The sequence below is a fragment of the Ornithorhynchus anatinus genome, chromosome 3 (genome assembly GCF_004115215.2).
Source record: "Ornithorhynchus anatinus isolate Pmale09 chromosome 3, mOrnAna1.pri.v4, whole genome shotgun sequence".
Taxonomy (NCBI): domain Eukaryota; kingdom Metazoa; phylum Chordata; class Mammalia; order Monotremata; family Ornithorhynchidae; genus Ornithorhynchus; species Ornithorhynchus anatinus.
In genome coordinates this window covers 127,786,898-127,808,924 of record NC_041730.1, presented here as the reverse complement: position 1 = coordinate 127,808,924, position 22,027 = coordinate 127,786,898, and the positions used below count along the sequence as shown (strand labels likewise).

The following is a 22,027-nucleotide window of genomic DNA, read 5'->3' as shown; positions in this document are numbered from 1 at the left end:
CTTTGTGTGTGTATAAGAAGGTCGGGATTGTGGCTTAGGACAGTGGCCTGTACAGATAAGTACTCAGCAGATAGAATTGATTGATTATTCCCTGAAATGGCTAACATCCTGCATCCACCATTGTCTTCTTTGGAATGGCAGGAAAGGCCACTGTTCATTCATTCATTCATTCAATAGTATTTATTGAGCGCTTACTATGTGCAGAGCACTGTACTAAGCGCTTGGAACGTACGAGTCGGCAACAGATAGAGACAGTCCCTGCCCTTTGACGGGCTTACAGTCTAATCGGGGGAGACGGGCAGTCAAGAACAATGGCAATAAATAGAGTCAAGGGGAAGAACATCTCATAAAAACAATGGCAACTAAATAGAATCAGGGTGATGTACATCTCATTAAACAAAACTGCCAAGTTAGCTGCTTTAAACCACCTCTAAATGTGGTCGAACCTGGAAAGTTTCCAGTCCTCTACCAGTCTCGACTACAGGAGAGTCTAGCAGAGGCTTGTCCATTCCATTCCTAGCTTGGTCAGTGGCTAGAGAGTGGAAGGCAATCTGCGACAAGTCAAAACTCACCCGTGCTGAGCAGCAGTGGCATGGGAGAGAGTCGAGGGTGGAGACTCAGGTTTACTGTGTGGAAGGAGGCAATGGTAAACCACTTCTGGATTTTTACCAAGAAAACTCTTTGGATCCACTATCAGAATCATTGCAGATGGAGGCGGGGTGATCTGGGAGAGATGTGTCCAAGGTGTCGCTATGGGTCAGAGACGACTTGACAGCGTAAGACAAAGACAAAATAATAGAAGAGGAACCTGTTCATGTTATTTTATCAAAAAAGAAATAAAATGACAGGATGTTTCTCTGGCTTCTAGAGCCACATTCCAAATGGTGGAACCAAATGGTGATGAGAACGGTGTTATCGGGAACTCCCACGGGCTTTCTCACTTGGCAGGTGAGAATTCTGGGGAAGTAAGAAGCTGCAGATGGATGGCAGCCCAGCTGAGGTGGCTTTGGTGAGCAGACAGTAGCCGTGTCTGCCCGGATTTCATAGGCGTCAAATATGGTCAAATTGAACAGATAGATTCCCACTCAGTTTTGGGAGAATTTTTGGTTAACCTGACTCTCCCCAAATTACACTGCAAGGCTGCTTGAGCCCAGGAACTATGTCAGTGTTTTAAGTGCCTGGGAAGTGCATTCAGGTGCTTAGTGTGAATCTTCCTGACTCCACCATTTGTCTGCTCTTCCACCTTGGGCAAGTCACTTAGCATCTCTATGCCTCAGTTACCTCATCTGTAAAATGAGACTCATCTGGGAGTCTCATGTGGGACAGGAACTGCGTCCAACCTGATTTGCTTGTATCTACCCCAGCGCTTAGTGTAGTGCCCGTCACATAGTAAGTGACTAACAAATACTACAATTATTAATATAATTATAATTATCTTCATCTTTGAATGGTCAGATCACCCTTTCCTTCTCTCCTTCCCACTTCAATCAACCAATCAATCGTATTTCTTGAGCACTTACTGCTTGAAGAGCACTGAACTAAGTGTTTGGGAGAGTATAAAATAACAGAGTTGGTAGATATGTTCCCTGCCCAAAATGAGCTTACAGTCTAGAAGGAGGAGACAGACATCAATATAAGTAAGTGAATTACCAATATGTGCATAAGCGCTGTGAGGCTGAGGGAGGGGTGAATAAAGGGTGAAAATCCTAAGTACGAGGGTGACATAGAAGGGAGTGGGAAAAGAGGAAATGAGGGCTTAGTCGTGAAAAGCCTTTTAATAAGACTTTTAAGTTGAGGAGAGTGATCATAGCCAGATATAGAGTGGGAGGGTGATCCTGACCAGAGGCAGGATGCGGGTGAGAGGTGCTCAGCGAGAGAGGCGAGAGAGATGAGAACAAGATTGGCAATAGAGAAGAGAAGTGTGAGGGCTGGGTTGAAGTAGTAAATCAGAGGGACAAGGTAATTGAGTGTTTAAAAGCCTATAGTAAGGAGTTTTGGTTGGAGGTTCATTAATTCATTCAATCAAATTTATTGAGCACTTACTGTGTGCAGAGCACTGTAATAAGCACTTGGATAGTACAGTTCAGCAACAGAGACAATCCCTACCCAACAACGGGCTCGCAGTCTAGAAGTGGGAGACAGACAACAACAACGAAAAGGTAGACAGGCAGCAAAACAAATAGAGGTGGAGGTGGATGGACAACCAATGGAAGTTCTTGAGGCATGGGGAAACATGGACTGAACAGTTTTGTAGAAACTTTGGCCCATATTGTGCTGCCGATTGACAGACTCAGATTGGGTCTTTAAAGCTGACGTGCGGCTGACAGAATCCAGGGGTGATAGGCAGTGTTGTCTAGTGGAAAGAGCACAGGCCAGGGACTACAAGGACTGAGGTTCTAATCCCAGTTCCACCACTTGCCTGCTGTGTGAGCTTGGGCACACAGCTGACCTCGGTTTATTCATTTGTAAAAGGGGGGGCTTCAATACCTAGTCTCCTTCCCTCTTAGACTGTGAGCTCCATGTGGTTCAAGAACTGTGTCCAAACTGATTATCTCCTATTTTCCCCAGTGTTTAAGACAGTGTTTTGCCCAAAGCAGCTGAGAAGCAGTATGGCCTAGTGGCAAGAGCATAGGCATGGGAGTCAGAGGAAGTGGGTTCTAATCCCTGCTCCACCCCTTATCTGCTATGTGACCTTGGGCAAGTCACTTCACTTCTCTGTGCTTCAGTTCCCTCATCTGTAAAATGGAGATTAAGATTGTGAGCCCCATCTGGGACAGGGACTGTGTCCAACCTGATTACCTTGTGTGGAAGTTCTATGTAATATCCTTATTTAGTTACTCTCTTGTGAAATAGGAAGCATCACTTGCCAACACATACTCCGTGGAGCTGATTAAAGAAGAAGGGACATTTGGAATCAGTGTGACTGTAAGTACCACTGTTGATATTATTTGTTGAAAAGGATGCTTAATTATTCTGTAGTCCATCGTTCTATACTTTAGACAAAACAGTGTGGCTTAGTGGAAAGAGCATGGGCTTGGGAGTCAGAGGTCATGAGTTCTAATGCTGACTCCATCACTTGTCAGCTGTATGACTTTGGGCAAGTCACTTAACTTCTCTGGGCTTCAGTAACCTCATCTGTAAAATGGGGGTTAAGACTGTGAGCCTCACATGGGACAACCTCATTATCTAAACCCCAGCATTTAGAACAGTGTTTGGCACATAGTTAGCGCTTAACAAATACCATCATTATTATTATTATTGTTCTTCATGGGGTTAGTTGATTCTTGGGGGAGCCAAGTCATGTCCCTTTGAAAGGACATTTGTGAATTCCCCATGGGCTGTAAATCACTTTTAATTTCTTTTAAGATAATGCACTTCTAAAACAGTTCTGGAAATGTCAATCAGGGACTCGTTTGAAGATCCATAGATGGATTTCCACTGAGGCTGTTTCTGCTGCTAGGTATTGTGATGAGTCCCACGTCATTCATGTGGAATCGATGAAGTGTTTGATCTTCTCTTCCAGGGAGGTATAAATACCAGCGTGAAGCATGGTGGTATCTTTGTGAAATCCATCATTCCTGGAGGACCAGCTGCCAAAGATGGACAAATTAGAATCGGTAAATGATTACGTTTCATTGAATTAGCCACACTCTGGCGGTAAAGCCGTTGAGCGATACTTTTTTGTGATTTTAGAAGAAAATGTAGTGATGTCTAGGGCTGCTCAATCTAAGGATGAGAAGATCTGTTCATATGTAACCTGGGAGGAACTCTCTGTCCTCTGTCTTGGAGGACCATTCATTAATTCATTCAATCATATTTATTGCATGCTTACTGTGTGCAGAGCACTGTACTAAGCGCTTGGAATGTACAATTCAGCAACTGATAGAGACAATCCCTATCCAACAATGGGCTCACAGTCTAGAAGGGAGAGACAGACAACAAAACAAAACAAGTAGACAGGTCCAGGTAGACAGGCATCACTAGTGTCAAAATAGATAAATAGAACCATAGATAAATGTACATCATTAATAAAATGAATAGAGCAATAAATATATACAAATATATACAAGTGCTGTGGGGAGGGGAAGGGGGTAGAGCAGAGGGAGGGAGTAGGGGCAGTGGAGAGGAGGAGGAGCAGAGGGACAGGGAGGCCTCAGTCTGGGAAGGCCTCCTGGAGGAGGTGAGGTCTCAGTAGGGCTTTGAAGAGGGAAGAGAGTTAGTTTGGCGGAAGTAAGGAGGAAGGGCATTCCAGGTCAGAGGTAGGATGTGGGCTAGGGGTCAATGGCGGGACAGGCAAGAACAAGGGACCGTGAGGAGGTTAGCGGCAGAGGAGCGGAGTGTATGGGGTAGGCTGTAGGAGGAGAGAAGGGAGGTGGGGTAGGAGGGGTCAAGGTGACGGAGAGCTTTGAAGCCAAGGCTATATATATATATATATATATATATATATATATATATGTGTATGCGTGTGTGTGTGTATAAAATAGACAGTGGAGGTAACTGGTTATAAAAACAATGATAGTATAAGTAGGAATGTCTTTCCCTTTTCACAGTTACATATTCCTGAAATTCAGTAGAATGCATTCTTATTCTATTCCCTATTAGGCCCTATGGCCAGACCAAGGTCAGAGACATAGTAAATCCACTGTGAATCAATCAGTGTGAGCTCCCCTCCTACCACCACCATTTAGACTGTGAGCCTGTCACTGGGCAAAGATTGTTTCTATCTGTTGCCACATTGTACATTCCAAGCGCTTAGTACAGTGCTCTGCACATAGTAAGCACTCAATAAATACTATTGAATGAATGAATGAGTGCTTACTTTGTGGAGAGTACTGTACTAAACTCTTGGGAGAGTATGATATAACAGTTTAGTTTTGCTTATTATGGTATTTGTTAATAATAATGTTGGTATTTAAGGGCTTACTATGTGCAGAGCACTGTTCTAAGCGCTGGGGGAGATACAGGGTAATCAAGTCGTCCCACGTGAGGCTCACAGTTAATTCCCATTTTACAGATGAGGTAACTGAGGCACAGAGAAGTTAAGTGACTTGCCCACAGTCACACAGCTGACAAGTGGCAGAGCCGGGAGTCGAACTCATGACCTCTGACTCCGAAGCCCAGGCTCTTTACACTGAGCCTCGCTGCTTCCCCACGCTACATAGTAAGTGTTAAGCACTTACTATGTAGCAGGCACTGTACTAAGTGCTGGGGTAGATACAAGTTAATCAAGGTGGACACAGCCTATGTCCCACGTTGGGCTCAGAGTCTTTGTAGAAGCCCCATGGCCTAGTAGCAAGAACACAGGCTTGGGAGTCAGAGGATGTCGGTTCTAATCCCGGCTCTACCACTTGTCTGCTGTGCGAACTTGGGCAAGCCACTTCATTTCTCTGTGCCTCAGTTTTATGATCTGTAAAATGAGGATTAAGACTGCGAGTCCCATGTGGGATGACTTGATTACCTTGTATCTACCTCAGTGCTTAGAACAGTGCTTGGCACATAGTAAGCACTTAAAAAATACCATTAGTATTATTATTAATAATCTCCATTTTACAGATGAGGCAACTGAGGCTCAGAGAAGTTAAGTGACTTGCTCAAAGTCACACAGCAGTCAAGGGCAGAGTAGGGATTAGAACCCAGGTCTTTATGACTGCCAGGCCCGTGCTCTATCCGCTAGACTATGCTACTTTTCAGTGTTAGTAGACATGTTTCCTGCCCTCAAGGATATTACCATCTACAGGGAGAGAGACATTAAAAAGGAATTACAGAGAGGAGGAAAGTGGCAAAGTATAAGCATATGAATATAATACTTTTATTATAGCATAGGTGGGGATGGTGCTTAGCAGATACTGACCAGAGTGTGTAGGTAATACAGAGAGAATAGGGTGGGAAGATTAGAGATTAGTCAGCGATAAAGAGAGAAGATTTGAGTAGGGTTTGGAAGATGGGGAGAGTGGTAGTCTATCACGTCTGAAAGGGGAGGGAGTTCCAGGCAGGAAGGAGGGTGTAAGTGGTCGACAAGATCAAGGCTTAGTAAGTAGATTGATGTTAGGGCTGAGTTGTAATGGGAGGGAGTTGTTTGAGTGTCTTAAAGATTAAGGTGAGAAGTGTCTGATGTGGAGATGGATGGGTGACCGTTGGAGGTTTTGGAGGAATGAGGAGCTGTGTACAGAACAATTTTTTTTTAGATAAGTAAACCTGGCAGTAGAGTGAAGTATGGACTGGAGAGGCTGGAGGCAGGGAAGTCAGCAAGGAACCTGAGGTGGGACATGACAAGTGCTTGCCCACTTGCCCTTCCAGTTATCACCCTATCTCCCTACTACCCTTCCTTTCCAAGCTCCTAGAACGAGTTGTCTACATTCGCTGCCTAGAATTCCTTAACTCCCATTCTCTCCTGGACCCCCTCCAATCTGGCTTCCGTCCCCTCCACTCTACCGAGACTGCTCTCTCGAAGGTCACCCGTGACCTCCTTCTTGCCAAATCCAATGGCTCCTACTCCATTCTAATCCTCCTTGATCTCTCAGCTGCCTTTGACACTGTCGACCATCCCCTTCTCCTCCACACCTTATCTCACCTTGGCTTCACAGACTCCGTCCTCTCCTGGTTCTCCTCTTATCTTTCTGGCCATTCATTCTCGGTCTCCTTCGCGGGCTCCTCCTCTCCCTCCCATCCTCTAACTGTTGGGGTTCCTCAAGGGTCAGTTCTTGGCCCTCTTCTGTTCTCTATCTACACTCACTCCCTCGGTGAACTCATTCGCTCTCACGGCTTCAACTATCATCTCTATGCAGATGACACACAGATCTACATCTCTGCCCCGTCCTCTCCTCCTCCCTTCAGGCTCGTATCTCCTCCTGCCTCCAAGACGTTGCTACCTGGATGTCTGTCCGCCACCTAAAACTCCACATGTCCAAAACTGAGCTCCATATCTTCCCTCCCAAGTCCTGTCCTCTTCTAGACTTCCCTATAACTGTGGATGGTATGACCATCCTTCCTGTCTCTCAAGCCCACAACCTCGGTGTCATCTTTGACTCGGCTCTCTCATTCACCCCACACATCCGATCCGTCACCAAGACCTACCGGTCTCACCTTTATAATATCGCCAAGATCCGCCTTTTCCTCTCCACCCAGATGGCTCTCTTACTGGTACAAGCTCCCATAATATCCCGGCTGGATTATTGTGTCAGCCTTCTCTCTGATCTCCCTTCCTCCTGTCTCTCCCCGCTCCAGTCTATTCTTCATTCCGCTGCCCGGCTCATCTTCATCAGAGAAGCAGCGTGGCTCAGTGGAAAGAGCACGGGCTTTGGAGTCAGAGGTCATGGGTTTGAATCCCAGATCGGCCACTTGTCAGCTCTGTGACTTTGGGCAAGTCACTTAACTTCTCGGTGCCTCAGTACCCTCATCTGTAAAATGGGGATTAAGACTGTGAGCCCCACGTGGGACAACCTGATTCCCCTGTGTCTACCCCAGCGCTTAGAACAGTGCTCGGCACATAGTAAGCGCTTAACAAACACCAACATTATTATTATTATTATTATCACTCCCCTTCTTCAAAACCTCCAGTGATTGCCTATCAACCTCCGCACGAAACAAAAACGTCTCACTCTGGGCTTCAAGGCTCTCCATCACCTTGCCCCCTCCTACCTCTCCTCCTTCCTCTCTTTCCACTGCCCACCTCATAGTCTCCGCTTCTCTGCCGCTCACCTCCTCACCGTCCCCCATTCTCATCTATCTCACCATCGACCCCTGGGCCACGTCCTCCTGCGGTCCCGGAATGCCCTCCCTCCTCACCTCCGCCAAACTAATTCTCTTCCCCTCTTCAAAGCCCTATTGAGAGCTCACCTCCTCCAAGAGGCCTTCCCAGACTGAGCTTCCCCTTTTCCCTCTGCTCCCCCTGCTGCCTCTCTACCCCTGCTTCACCTCCCCTCAGCTAAGCCCCCTTTTCCCTCCCTTTCCCTCTGCTCCTCCCTCTCTCTCTTCCCCTCCCCTCAGCACTGTGCTCGTCCGCTCATTTGTGTCTATTTTTATTACCTTATTTATTTTATTAATGAGATGTACATCCCCTTGATTCTATTTATTGCTATTGTTTTTGTCTGTCTCCCCCTCTGAGACTGTAAGCCCCTCAATGGGCAGAGACTGTCTCTATCTGTTACTGATTTGTACATTCCAAGCTCTTAGTACAGTGCTCTACACATAGTAAGCACTCAATAAATACTATTGAATGAATGAATGAATTTAATGTGATAGCAGCTTGGATAGAAAGGAAGGGACAGATTTTAGAGGTGTTGTGAAATTAAGTGCGCCGAGCCCAAGGGCTAAGTACAGTGCTCTGCACACAGTAAGCACTCAGTAAATATGAATGAATGAATGAATGAATGAATGAGTGGAGAGGGTGGGTTGCACAGTGGAGCAGATGGGTAAAGGCAAAAAATATGGAGCATCAGACGATGGAGCAGAGCTATGTCCATGAACAAGATTATACCCAGGGGCTGGCAAAATTGACAACTGCCCCAGACTTGATGTCCTGCAGACTACTACTCCAGGTGTGGAAGCTGGTAAATAAATACAGGAGGTTGGTGAGGGCCGAGTGTCAGGAAAGATCCTAAAAGTATAGTCCTTCCACAGAATGTTTTTGAGCTGAAGGACAAAGAGGAATTGGTTGGCTTGAAAGATCATCTTTATTACTTCCAAACATCTACAGGGGAGAGAGTCATTGGTGGGGGAAGGATACTCACATTCTCCGGCTCGAGGGGAGCAGGTGTCTTTCATTCAATAGTATTTATTGAGCGCTTACTATGTGCAGAGCACTGTACTAAGCGCTTGGGATGAACAAGTCGGCAACAGATAGAGACGGTCCCTGCCGTTTGACGGGCTTACGGTCTAATCGGGGGAGACGGACAGACAAGAACAATGGCACTAAACAGCGTCAAGGGGAAGAACATCTCGTAAAAGGTTCTTGCGGTAATAGGGCCAGTTCCTCTCGCACTCTGCACCTCACCTGCTCCACTCACTCCATCCTGCACCCCATCCTTTCTTCTCACCCTACTCTGCACCCCACTCAGCTCAGGTCCCAAGATGTCAATAAGCAAGCAGGGCCCTAGAACATCATTGGTTACCAATCCTCCTGGAGCTCATGTGTGAATCTGGGGGTGAGAGCTGGATACTGGGAAGATATCTCTGCCAAGAGGACTTGGGTTCTAATCCTGACTCTGCCACTTGTCTACTGTGTGACCTTGGGCAAGTCGTTTCATTTCTCTGTACCTCAATTACTTCAACTGTAAAATGGGGATTAAGTCTGAGCCCCACGTGGGACATGGACCGTATCCAACCTGATTAGCTTGCATAGACCCCAGTATTTAGTACAGTGCCTGGTACATAATTAGTGCCTGACAACATAAAACAGGTAGAAATGAGTGAATATGTAATGCTGTAATGCTGTGCATTTTCTGCTCAATTCCCACTCCAAAGAGCATTTTCACGGTATTTGTTAAGTGCTTACTATGTGCCAGACATTGTACTAAGTACTGGGGTTACAAGCTAATCAAGTTGGACACTGTCTTTGTCTCACATGGAGCTCACAGTCTTAATTACCATTTCAAAGATGAGGGATCTGAGAGACAGAGAAGTTTCGACTAACCCAAGGTCACACAGCAGACAAATGACAGAGCTGGGTTAGAGCCCAGGTTCTCCTGACTCCTAGGCCTGTGATCCAGTGTGGTCCAGGAGACCACACTGCTTCTCAAAATGCTGAGAGTTAAAGGAACTGAAGATTTGAATGAGAGATGAATAGAGGATAATGCATAGCACTGTTCTAAATTCTGGGGTAGGTAGAAAACAATCAGGTTGAACACAGTCCCTGTTCCACATGGAGCTCACAGTCTAAGGAGGAGGGAGAATAGGTACTGAATCCTCTTTTTACATATGAGGAAACCGAAACACAGAGAAGTTATCACTTGCCCAGAGCACTTATATACATATCTAAAAAAATATTGATTCATATTAATGTCTCCCCCAGCTATACTGTCAGCTCTTGTGGGCAGAGAATGTGTCTTCTAACTCTACTCTCCTAGGCTATTAGTACAGTGCTCTGCACACAGCAAGTGGTCAATAAATACAACAGATTGAATTATTGTCCAAGGTCACACAGCAGGAAAAGTGGCAGAACTGGAATTAGAAACCAGATTCTCTGACTTCCAGGCCTGTGCCCTCTCCAATTGGCCACACAGCTTATCTTCACATGGTATTCCCTCTAGACTGTAAGCTTGTTGTGGGCAGGGGATGTGTCTACCACCTTTGTGATGTTGTACTCTCTCAAGTGCTTAGTACGGTGCTCTGCACACAGTAGGTTCTCAAATACTGTTCATTGATTATTTAGGGGAAGAACTTTTCATTCATTCATTCAATAGTATTTATTGAGTGCTTACTATGTGCAGAGCACTGTACTAAGCACTTGGAATGTGCAATTCAGCAACAGATAGAGATAATCCCTGCCCAGTGACAGGCTCACAGTCTAATCGGGGGAGGCAGAAGGACTAAAACAAGACAACTTAATCACGATAAACTGAATGAAGGGGATGTACACCTCATTAACAAAATAAACAGGGTAATAAAAATATCTACAAATGAGCACAGTGCTGAGGGGAGGAGAAGGGAGGGGGGAGGAGCAGAGGGAAAGGGAAGAAAGGGGGCTTAGCTGAGGGGAGGTGAAGGGGGAGCAGAGAAGGGGCAGAGGAGACAGAGGGGAAAGGGGAAGTTCAGTCAGGGAAGGCCTATTGGAGGAGGTGAGCTCTCAGTAGGGCTTTGAAGAGGGGAAGAGAGTTAGTTTGGCGGAGGTGAGGAGGGAAGGCATTCCAGGACCGCGGGAGGACGTGGGCCAGAGGTCGACGGCAGGTTAGGCGTGAATGGGGGACGGTGAGGAGGTGAGCGGCGGAGGAGCAGAGTGTGCGGAGTGGGCAGTAGAAAGAGAGAAGGGAGGAGAGCTAGGAGGGGGCCAGGGGATGGAGAGCCTTGAAGCCTAGAGTGAGGAGTTTTTGTTTCATGTGGAGGTTGTTAGGCAACTTCACCATCAGAGGAATTTTCTTTGAATTCAAAGGACAGTTTATAGGTAGATTCCCCTATTTCTTTTAGCATTAAGGCTGTAGGAGGGAAGGTTTAAATAGAGAGTCTGTGTTGTAAGTGGCGTTATCTCATGCTGCCGTAGGAGCACGGAGAGGGTCGAGGCTCTCACCATCACTGACACTTGCTGCTTCCCCATCCTTAGGTGATCGTCTCCTGGAGGTGGATGGAGTCAGCCTGCGTGGGGTCACTCATAAAGAGGCGGTGGAATCCCTCAAGAGCTTGGGCCAGGTGAGTGAGCTGTAATGTCATACATTTTCTGCTCAATTCCCACTCCAAAGAGCTTTTTTATGGTATTTGTTGAGCGCTTATGATGAGCCAGACATTGTACTAAGCACTGGGGTTACAGGCTAGATTGTGAGCCCATTGTTGGGTAGGGATTGTCTCTATCTGTTGCCGAATCCAACCTTCCAATAATGATGTTGGTATTTGTTAAGCCTTACTATGTGCAGAGCATTGTTCTAAGCGCTGGGGTAGATACAGGGTAATCAGGTTGTCCCACGTGAGGCTCACAGTTAATCCCCATTTTACAGATGAGGTAACTGAGGCACAGAGAAGTGAAGTGACTTTCCCACAGTCACACAGCTGACAAGTGGCAGAGCCGGGAGTCGAACCCATGACCTCTGACTCCAAAGCCCAGGCTCTTTCCACTGAGCCACACTGCTTAGTACAGTGCTTTGCACACAGTAAGTGCTCAATAAATACCATTGAATGAATGAATGAATGAAGCTAATCAGGTTAGACACCGTCCCTGTCCCACATGGAGCTCACGGTCTTAATCCCCATTTTACAGATGAGGGAACTGAGGGACAGAGAAGTTAAGTGAGTTGCCCAAGGTCACACAGCAGACAAATGACAGGGCTGGGTTAGAACCCAGGTTTTCCCAACTCGTAGGCCTGTGCTCTATCTAGTAGACCAAGCTGCTTCTCCGAAAGTGCTGAGAGTTAAAGGAACTGAAGCACTGGAAAAATGAAGTGACTTGCTCAAGGTCACACAACAGACAAGTGGCAGAGTGGGGATTAGAACCTATGACCTTCTGACTCTCAGACCCTTCCTCTACCCAGTAAACCACACTGCTTTTCACTACCCCAATTTTTTTCTGGCATTTGTTAAGTGCTTACTATGTGCCATACACCATTTTAAGCGCTGGAGGAGACATCAGATCATCAGGTTTAGCACAGTCCTTGTCCCACGTGGGGCTCACAGTTTTAATCCTCATTTCCCAGATGAGGAAACTGAGGCACAGAGATATTAAGTGATTTGCCCAAGGTCACAGAGCAGACAAGTGCCAGAGCTGGGATTAGAACCCAGATCTTTCTGACTCCCAGGCCCAGGCTCTAGCCATTTGGCCACACTGCTTCTCAAGGAATAGGAAGGGGAACTCTTCCTTAGCCATCTCTCCTCTTTTCCCACTTCCCTCTGACTAGTAGGAGAGCCAAAATTGAGTAAATCGATTAACGGTATGTACTGAGCACTTAGTGTGTTTTGGGGCAGCAGCTTGGCTCAGTGGAAAGAGCCCAGGCTTGGGAGTCAGAGGTCATGGGTTTGACTCCTGGCTCTGCCACTTGTCAGCTGTGTGACTGTGGGCAAGTCACTTAACTTCTCTGTGCCTCAGTTACCTCATCTGTAAAATGGGGATGAAGAGTGTGATCCTCGCGTGGGACAACCTGATTACCCTGTGTCTACCCCAGTGCTTAGAACAGTGCTCTGCACATAGTAAGCGCTTAACAAATACCAACATTATTATTATATAGAGCACTGTACTAAGCATGTGGGAAGGTACAGTAGAGCACAATCAAACACCTTCCAAATGAAAGTTCTGCACTCTACACCCAAGCTTGAAGCAGCTAGAGAAGTAGCATGGCATAATGGATAGAGTACAGGCCTGGGAGTCATAAGGTCATGAGTTCTAATCCCACCTCCTCCACTTGGCTGCTGTGTGGCCTTAGGCAAGTCACTGCACTTCTGTGGGCCTCAGTTACCTCATCTATAAAATGGGGATTGAGACCATGACCCCCACGTGGGACAGGGATGGTGCCCAACCCTGATTTAGTTGTAACCCCAGTGCTTAGTACAATTTGCTCATATCCACTTCAGTGCTTAGTACTGTACCTGGCACATAGTAAGTGCTTGACAAATACCACAATTATTATTATTATTATTACTGAATAAACAGGAATTGGGGCTTATGTTCATTTGTTCTGGAGAATTTCATAACTTTCACTCAGGGACATGCCACTTGCTTGGTGTGTGTGGCCTTAGGCAAGGCAGGCCTCTAGACCTCAGTTTCCTCATCTCTACTATGGGGATTAAATAACTGTTCTCCCTCCCACTTAGACTGAGAACCACGTGGGGCATGGAGCTGATAAATTTGAATCTACATCATTACTTAAACAGCTCTAGACACATAGTAAGTGCTTAATAAATGCCATTGAAAAAAGGATATAATAATAATTATGGTATTTGTTAATTAATTCATTCATTCAATACTATTTATTGAGCGCTTATTATGTGCAGAGCACTGTGCTAAGCGCTTGGAATGAACAAGTCAGCAACAGATAGAGACAGTCCCTGCCCTTTGACGGGCTTACAGTCCAATCGGGGGAGACGGACAGATAAGAACAATGGCAATAAATAGAGTCGAGGGGAAGAACATCTCGTAAGAACAATGGCAACTAAATAGAATCAAGGCGATGTACATTTCATTAACCAAATAAATAAGGTAATGTAAATATATATAGTTGAGCAGACAAGTACGGTGCCGAGGGGATGGGAAGGGAGAGGGGGAGGAGCAGAGGGAAATGGGGGGAAAAGAGGGTTAAGCTGCGGAGAGGTGAAGGGGGGGGGGCGGTAGAGGGAGTAGAGGGAGAAGGGGAGCTCAGTCTGGGAAGGCCTCTTGGAGGAGGTGAGTCCTCCGCCTCTCCCCTCCCCCCCAGCAACCCCCTCCCCTACTTTCCCATCCTTCCCTGCAGTATCCTCAGAGGAGATCTCCTCCCTCCTCGCAAGTGCCACCCCCTCCACCTGCGCCTCGGACCCCATTCCCTCTAACCTTATTAAAACCATCGCCCCTGCCCTCCTCCCTTCCTTAACTTCTATTTTTAACCACTCAATCTCCAAGGGCTCCTTCCCCTCTGCCTTCAAACACGCCCACGTCTCCCCCATCCTAAAAAAACCCGCTCTTGACCCCACTTCCCCCTCCAGTTATCGTCCTATCTCCCTACTACCCTTCCTTTCCAAAATCTTAGAACGAGTCATCTACAATCGATGCCTAGAATTCCTTAACTCCCATTCTCTCCTAGACCCCCTCCAATCTGGCTTCCGTCCCCTCCACTCTACCGAGACTGCTCTCTCTAAGGTCACCCATGACCTCCTTCTTGCCAAATCCAATGGCTCCTACTCCATTCTGATCCTCCTTGACCTCTCTGCTGCCTTTGACACTGTCGACCATCCCCTCCTCCTCCGTACCTTATCTCACCTTGGCTTCACGGACTCTGTCCTCTCCTGGTTCTCCTCTTACCTCTCTGGCCGATCATTCTCGGTCTCCTACGCTGGAGCCTCCTCCCCCTCCCATCCTTTAACTGTTGGAGTTCCTCAAGGGTCAGTTCTTGGCCCTCTTCTGTTCTCCATTTACACTCACTCCCTCGGTGAACTCATCCGCTCTCACGGCTTTGACTACCATCTCTACGCAGATGACACGCAGATCTACATCTCCGCCCCTGTCCTCTCCCCCTCCCTTCGGGCTCGCATCTCCTCCTGCCTCCGGGACGTCTCCACCTGGATGTCGGCCCGCCACCTAAAACTCAACATGAGCAAGACTGAGCTCCTCATCTTCCCTCCCAAGCCCGGTCCGCTCCCAGACTTCTCCATCACCGTGGATGGCACGACCATCCTTCCCGTCCCGCAGGCCCGCAATCTCGGTGTCATCCTTGACTCGTCCCTCTCGTTCACCCCACACATCCTATCTGTTACCAAGACCTGCCAGTTTCACCTCTACAATATCGCCAAGATCCGCCCTTTCCTCTCCACCCAAACGGCTACCTTACTATTACGGGCTCTCGTTATATCCCGGCTAGACTACTGTGTCAGCCTTCTCTCTGACCTCCCTTCCTCCTCTCTCGCCCCGCTCCGGTCTATTCTTCACTCCGCTGCCCGGCTCATCTTCCTGCAGAAACGATCTGGGCGTGTCACTCCCCTTCTTAAACAACTCCAGTGGTTGCCTATCGACCTCCGCTCCAAACAAAAACTCCTCACTCTAGGCTTCAAGGCTCTCCATCACCTTGCCCCTTCCTACCTCTCCTCCCTTCTCTCTTTCTACCGCCCACCCCGCACGCTCCGCTCCTCTGCCGCCCACCTCCTCGCCGTCCCTCGGTCTCGCCTATCCCGCCGTCGACCCCCGGGTCACGTCCTCCCGCGGTCCCGGAACGCCCTCCCTCCTCACCTCCGCCAAACTGATTCTCTTTCCCTCTTCAAAACCTTACTTAAAAATCACCTCCTCCAAGAGGCCTTCCCAGACTGAGCTCCTCTTCCCCCTCTACTCCCTCTGCCATCCCCCCTTTACCTCTCCGCAGCTAAAGCCTCATTTTCCCCTTTTCCCTCTGCTCCTCCACCTCTCCCTTCCCATCCCCACAGCACTGTACCCGTCCGCTCAACTGTATATATTTTCGTTACCCTATTTATTTTGTTAATGAATTGTACATCGCCTTGATTCTATTTAGTTGCCATTGTTTTTACGAGATGTTCTTCCCCTTGACGCTGTTTAGTGCCATCTTGTCCGTCCGTCTCCCCCGATTAGACCGTAAGCCCGTCAAACGGCAGGGACTGTCTCTATCTGTTGCCGACTTGTTCATCCCAAGCGCTTAGTACAGTGCTCTGCACATAGTAAGCGCTCAATAAATATTATTGAATGAAAAGTAGGGTTTTGAAGAGGGGAAGAGAATCAGTTTGGCGGAGGTGAGGAGGGAGGGCATTCCGGGACCGCGGGAGGACGTGGCCCAGAGGTCGACGGCGGGATGGGTGAGACCGAGGGACAGTGAGGAGGTGGGCGGCGGAGGAGCGGAGCATGCGGGGTGGGTGGTAGAAAGAGAGAAGGGAGGAGAGGTAGGAAGGGCGAGGTGATGTAGAGCCTCGAAGCCTAGAGTGAGGAGTTTTTGTTTGGAGTGGAGGTTGATAGGAAACCACTGGAGGTGTTTAAGAAGGGGAGTGACATGCCCAGATCGTTTCTGCGGGAAGATGAGCCGGGCAGCGGAGTGAAGAATAGACTGGAGCGGGGCGAGAGAGGAGGAAGGGAGGTCAGAGAGAAGGCCGACACAGTAGTCTAGCCGGGATATAACGAGAGCCCGTAGCAGTAAGGTAGCCATTTGGGTGGAGAGGAAAGGGCGGATCTTGGCGATATTGTAAAGGTGAAACCGGCAGGTCTCGGTAACGGATAGGATGTGCGGGGTGAACGAGAGAGAGAGTCAAGGATGACACCTAGATTGTGGGCCCGAGAGACAGGAAGGATGGTCGTGCCGTCCACGGTGATAGAGAAGTCTGGGAGAGGACCGGGCTTGGGAGGGAAGATGAGGAGCTCAGTCTTGCTCATGTTGAGTTTTAGGTGGCGGGCCGACATCCAGGTGGAGACATCCCGGAGACGGGAGGAGATGCGAGCCTGAAGGGAGGGGGAGAGGACGGGGCGGAGATGTAGATCTGCTTGTCATCTGTGTAGAGATGGTAGTCAAAGCCGTGAGAGTGAATGAGTTCACCGAGGGAGTGAGTGTAAATGGAGAACAGAAGAGGGCCTAGAACTGACCCTTGAGGAACTCCAACAGTTAAAGGATGGGAGGGGGAGGAGGTGCCTGCGAAGGAGACCGAAAATGACCGGCCAGAGATAAGAGGAGAACCGGGAGAGGACGGAGTCCGTGAAGCCAAGGTGAGATAAGGTATGGAGGAGGAGGGGATGGTCGACAGTGTCAAAGGCAGCTGAGAGGTCGAGGAGGATCAGAATGGAGTAGGAGCCATTGGATTTGGCAAGAAGGAGGTCACGGGTGACCTTAGAGAGAGCAGTCTCGGTAGAGTGGAGGGGACGGAAGCCAGATTGGAGGGGGTCCAGGAGAGAATGGGAGTTAAGGAATTCTAAGCAGCGATTGTAGACGACTCGTTCTAGGATTTTGGAAAGGAAGGGTAGTAGGAAGATAGGGCGATAACTGGAGGGGGAAGTGGGGTCGAGAGCGGGTTTTTTTAGGATGGGGGAGACGTGGGCATGTTTGAAGGCAGAGGGGAAGGAGCCATTGGAGATTGAGTGGTTAAAAATAGAAGTTAAGGAAGGGAGGAGGGCAGGGGCGATGGTTTTAATAAGGTTAGAGGGAATGGGGTCCGAGGCGCAGGTGGAGGGGGTGGCACTTGCGAGGAGGGAGGAGATCTCCTCTGAGGATACTGCAGGGAAGGATGGAAAAGTAAGGGAGAGGGTCGGTGGGGGGAGGGGAGAGGCGGAGGAGTGACTTTGGGGAGCTCAGACCTGATTGTGTTGATTTTTGTGATGAAGTAGGTGGCCAGATCATTGGGGGTGAGAGATGGGGGAGGGGGAGGAACAGGGGGCCTAAGGAGAGAGTTAAAGGTCCGGAACAATAGGCGGGAGAGACGGGCATGGGTGTCGATGAGGGAGGAGAAGTTTTGCCTGGCGGAGGAGAGGGCAGAGTTAAGGCAGGAAAGGATAAATTTGAAGTGTGTGAGGTCGGCTCGGTGCTTGGACTTTCTCCAGCAGCACTCAGTAGCTCGATCATAGGAGCATAGGAGGCGGATAGAGGAGGTTATCCAGGGCTGTGGTTTAGTGGAGCGAGAGCGGCGGAGGTAAAGGGGGGCAAGAGAGTCGAGATGAGTAGAGATGGTGGAGTTGAGAGCGGAGACCTGATCGTCGAGAGTGGGAAGTGAGGACAGGGCGGCGAGGTGAGGAGAGATGCTTTTGGAAAGACGGATGGGATCCAGAGAGCGGAGGTCTCTGTGGGGCAGTAGCGAAGATTTGCAGGGGGAGGGAGTGTGAGAGATGAGGCAGGTTAGAAAGGTTATGGTCAGAGAGAGGGATTTCAGAGTCGGTGAGGGAAGAGATAGTGCAGCGGTAGGAGATGACGAGATCGAGGGTGTGACCTAGTCGGTGAGTGGGCGCGGTATGGTGGAGCAGGAGGTCGGCAGAGTCGAGGAGGGATAGCGGGCGGGCGGCAGAGGAGTCGTCGGGTACATCCATGTGAATGTTGAAGTCTCTGAGGATCAGAGTAGGCAGAGAGGAGAGAAGGAAGGTGAGACAGCGGTCTAGGTGGTTGAAGAAGTCGGAGGTGGGACCGGGAGGGCGGTAAATGACGGCGACAAGTATCTGGAGGGGGTGTTAGAGGCGAATGATATGGGCTTCGAAGGAGGGGAAGGAGAGGGAGGGGGGAGGAGGGATAGTGCGGAAGCGGCAACGGGGCGAGAGGAGGAAGCCGACGCCTCCTCCCTTACCGGTGAGTCTGGGGGAGTGGGAGAAGGAGAGGCCTCCGCCGGAGAGAGTGGCGGCGGAGACCGTGTCTTCGGGAGAGAGCCACGTTTCCGAAAGGGCGAGGAGGAGGAGAGAGCGGGAGAGGAAAAGGTCATGGACGAAAGGTAGCTTACTTGTAATAGAGCGGGGGTTCCAGAGGCCACACTTGAAAGTAGCTGTGGGTGCAAGGAGGGGAGGGGGGGAAGGGCGAGGGGAGGGGAGGGTTTGGATGGGAAGGAGGTGGCGGGGCCCTGGACGGGGAGGGGGGATGAGGGGTAGCGGTGGGACAGGAGGACTGGGATGGGGCGTGGTTGGGGAAGAGAGAAGGGGGGAGGCGATGAGGAGGTGGTTTGGTGGGGGGGAGAGTAGGGGGAGGGGAAGAGGGGTAGCGCTGGTAAAGTGGGGTTCTAGGGCGGGGGAGGGGAGGGGGGAGGAGGCAGAGGAGAGAGCGGGAAAGAGCTGAGCGAGAGAGGGGAAGGGGAAGGGGAGGATAGGAAGGGGTGGGAGGGAGGAGGGGGGGAGGAGGGTCATGGTGAGGCCAGAGAGGTGGGTGGCAGCACTGACAACAATAAACAGTAACAAACGAATTCGGTAATATAGCAACATGATACAGTATGATACGATACAGTAGTGTTAATAAGCGGGCGATGAGCAGGGTCGGGGGTAGGCTTGATTAAGGGCCGACCTGATCAAATGTTAAGCGCTTACTAAGTGCCAGGCACTGTACAAAGCACTGGGGTGGATACAAGCAAATCGAGTTTGGAGGCAGTCCCTCCTCTCTTGTGTGGCTCAGAGTCTCAACCCACATTTTACAGATGCGGTAACTGAGGCACGGAGAAGTTAAGTGACTTGCCGAAGGTCATACAGCAGACGGGTGGCAGAGCCGTACTCTGTCCACTATGCCATGATATGGGCTTTAGGCAGTAGAGAGCTAGCAGAGCTGCTTTTTCAGGGATATCAACAGTTGCAGGAGTGTCCAGGCACACGAAACCCGCAGTCACCAGCCCTTTCCTGCCGCCCATCGCAGTTGAGTCTTAGCACGGATGGAGTGACATGCCGAGACCCTTTATCCATTCACTCATCAGTACTTTTTGGATGAATGAATACGTATGTCACCTTGGGAGTCACCGGAAAGCCACTTCTGTCCTCCTTGGCCAAGAAAATACCAAGTAGAAGAGATGAAACAGATCGTGGCTCAAGAAACCCTGAATAAAGCTGGAAATTTTGCCCATGACATTTGTGCCTGAAGGAGTTCTGAAAGGAAGCGATGATCCATCTCCAAAGCTGTCAAACCTTAATACCATTCGGGCAACATGGAAAGTGACAGTGAGTTTGGTCCAAAAGGTCCAGCGGAGAAAATCCAAGCTTCCCTTTAGGGTTCATGCCTGAGAAGTCCTTATCCTGGATTCTGGGCACCAACATACTCACAGAGGCTTGTTGGGGGTCTTGAGGTAGATAGAGACGGCCAAAGACCTTCCTAGCATTGATCTCCAAGAGGACCTTTGGTTATCAAGGTCTAATCGGACCCCTTCGGGAGATGATTTAGGAAAAGGATCTGGGGAGATTTGTGTGAGGCCTAAACCGCTTATATGCTTTCTCTGAGACATCTCCAAATCAAAAAGGATTTGTTGGCTAGGATGAGGCACAGATCTCACACTTGCCTGCTGATGTAGGAATTGAATTTGTTCAATTTATAGGTTGCGAGGTTGGTTTTAGAGCGAAGAGACCACAGAGCTGAGGAGCAGTGTCCATCTGCTGATGACAGAAAGGAAGATGAATGTGGTGCTGTTTCCTTGGCAACAACCTTGTTTGACAACCCCAGGGACTGTGTCTTAGTGACAGATGGTGAGAGAAAAGGGAATTCAGTGTTACTATTGTCATATTTTCCTTATGCTGTTTTAGAAGGAACTAAATAAAGAATCCCTGGAAAATGAATCCTTTAAGTGTTACATAGAAAATGGAAGCAAGAAAATAAGGAAATGGATGTCTTTCCTTGCAGAACTGAAACCATACTAATGAGCCATTTATTAAAAATGGCTTGTGCCAAAATTAGTAGACAGCTAAGCCTACCCTTAACTTCAACAGCAATTTTCCCTGACTTTAGTGGGACTTGGGGGTGAGCAGTGTTTGACGGCTGGTTTATCTGATGAATATTGTTATTTAAAGGGTAAAATGTTGTGTTTTGTCTCAAATGCCACTGCCGTGGTTTGATTACAAATGAAATCTAGTATTTATTCAATTCATTCATTCGTGTTTATTGAGTCCTTACGGTATGCAGAATACTGTACAAAGCGCTTGGGAAAGTACAATATAACAATAAACTGACACATTCTCAGCCCACAAAGAGCGTGTGCTCATAGACTCACTCTAAACTAAAACTAAATTTAGTGTAAATTTAGTGTAAAATCAATTTCCCCCTCTAGACTGTAAGCCCACTGTGGGCAGGGAACATGTTTACCAACTCTATTTTATTATGATATTGAACTCTGCCAAGTGATTAGTACAGTGCTCTGCATGCAGTTAGTGCTCAATAAATACGATTGATAGTGTAGAATACTATACCTATTGCCTATCTGGTTGACTGAGTAATAATAATAATAATAACGGTGGTATTTGTTAAGTGCTTACTATGTGCAAAACATTGTTCTAAGCACTGGAAGAATACGAGGCGATCAGGTTGTCCCACATGGGGCTCACAGTTTTTAATCCCCATTTTACAGATGAAGTAACTGAGGAACCCCTGACCTCTGACTCCCAAGCCCGGGCTTTTTCCACTGAGCCATGCTACATGATTGATTCAATTTTTTCTTTTCATTTTTTTATGTTGTTTGTTAAGTGCCAGTCACCGCACTAAGCACTGGTGTAGATACAAACTCATCAGATTAGACATAGCCCATGTTCCTCATGGGGCTCACAGTCTTCATCCCCATTTTATAGATCTGTGGCTGAATTGTACATTCCAAGTGCTTAGTACAGTGCTCTGCATATAGTAAGCACTCAATAAATACTATTGAATGAATAAGGTAGCTGAGGCACAGAGAAGTTCAGTGATTTACACAAGGCTATCCAGTGGACAACCAGCAGAGTCAAGATTCAAACCCAGAACCCAATAGGCCTTCCCAGACTACACCTCACTTTTCCTCATCTCCCACTCCCTTCTCTGTCACCCTGACTTGCTCCCTTTGCTCTTCACCCCCTTTCCACACCCCCCACAGCACTTATGTATATATCTGTAATTTTGTTTATATTGAGGTCTGTTTATTTGTATTGATGAATTTCTCCCACCCCTCTAGACTGTGAGCTCTTTGTGGTCTTTACTGCTGTATTGTACTTTCCCAAGCATTTACTTATGGTGCTCTGCACACAGTAAGTGCTCAATAAATACAATTGGATGTATGAATGAGTGAATGAATGAAGTTCCTTCTGACTCCCAGG

General features: G+C 48.3%; 1 protein-coding gene across 6 annotated transcripts in view; it reads left to right on the top strand.

Annotated features, from left to right (window-relative positions):
• FRMPD2 (FERM and PDZ domain containing 2) overlaps window positions 1-22,027 on the top strand; it is a 217,878-nt gene that overhangs the window by 91,550 nt on the left and 104,301 nt on the right. For all 6 annotated transcript variants that reach the window (XM_039911616.1, XM_039911615.1, XM_039911613.1 and 3 more), the window contains 4 exons: window positions 2,854-2,925; window positions 3,524-3,617; window positions 11,255-11,340; window positions 20,290-20,437. In XM_039911616.1, coding sequence (XP_039767550.1) covers window positions 2,854-2,925; window positions 3,524-3,617; window positions 11,255-11,340; window positions 20,290-20,437 — 400 coding nt within the window. The remainder of the gene's footprint in view (window positions 1-2,853; window positions 2,926-3,523; window positions 3,618-11,254; window positions 11,341-20,289; window positions 20,438-22,027) is intronic.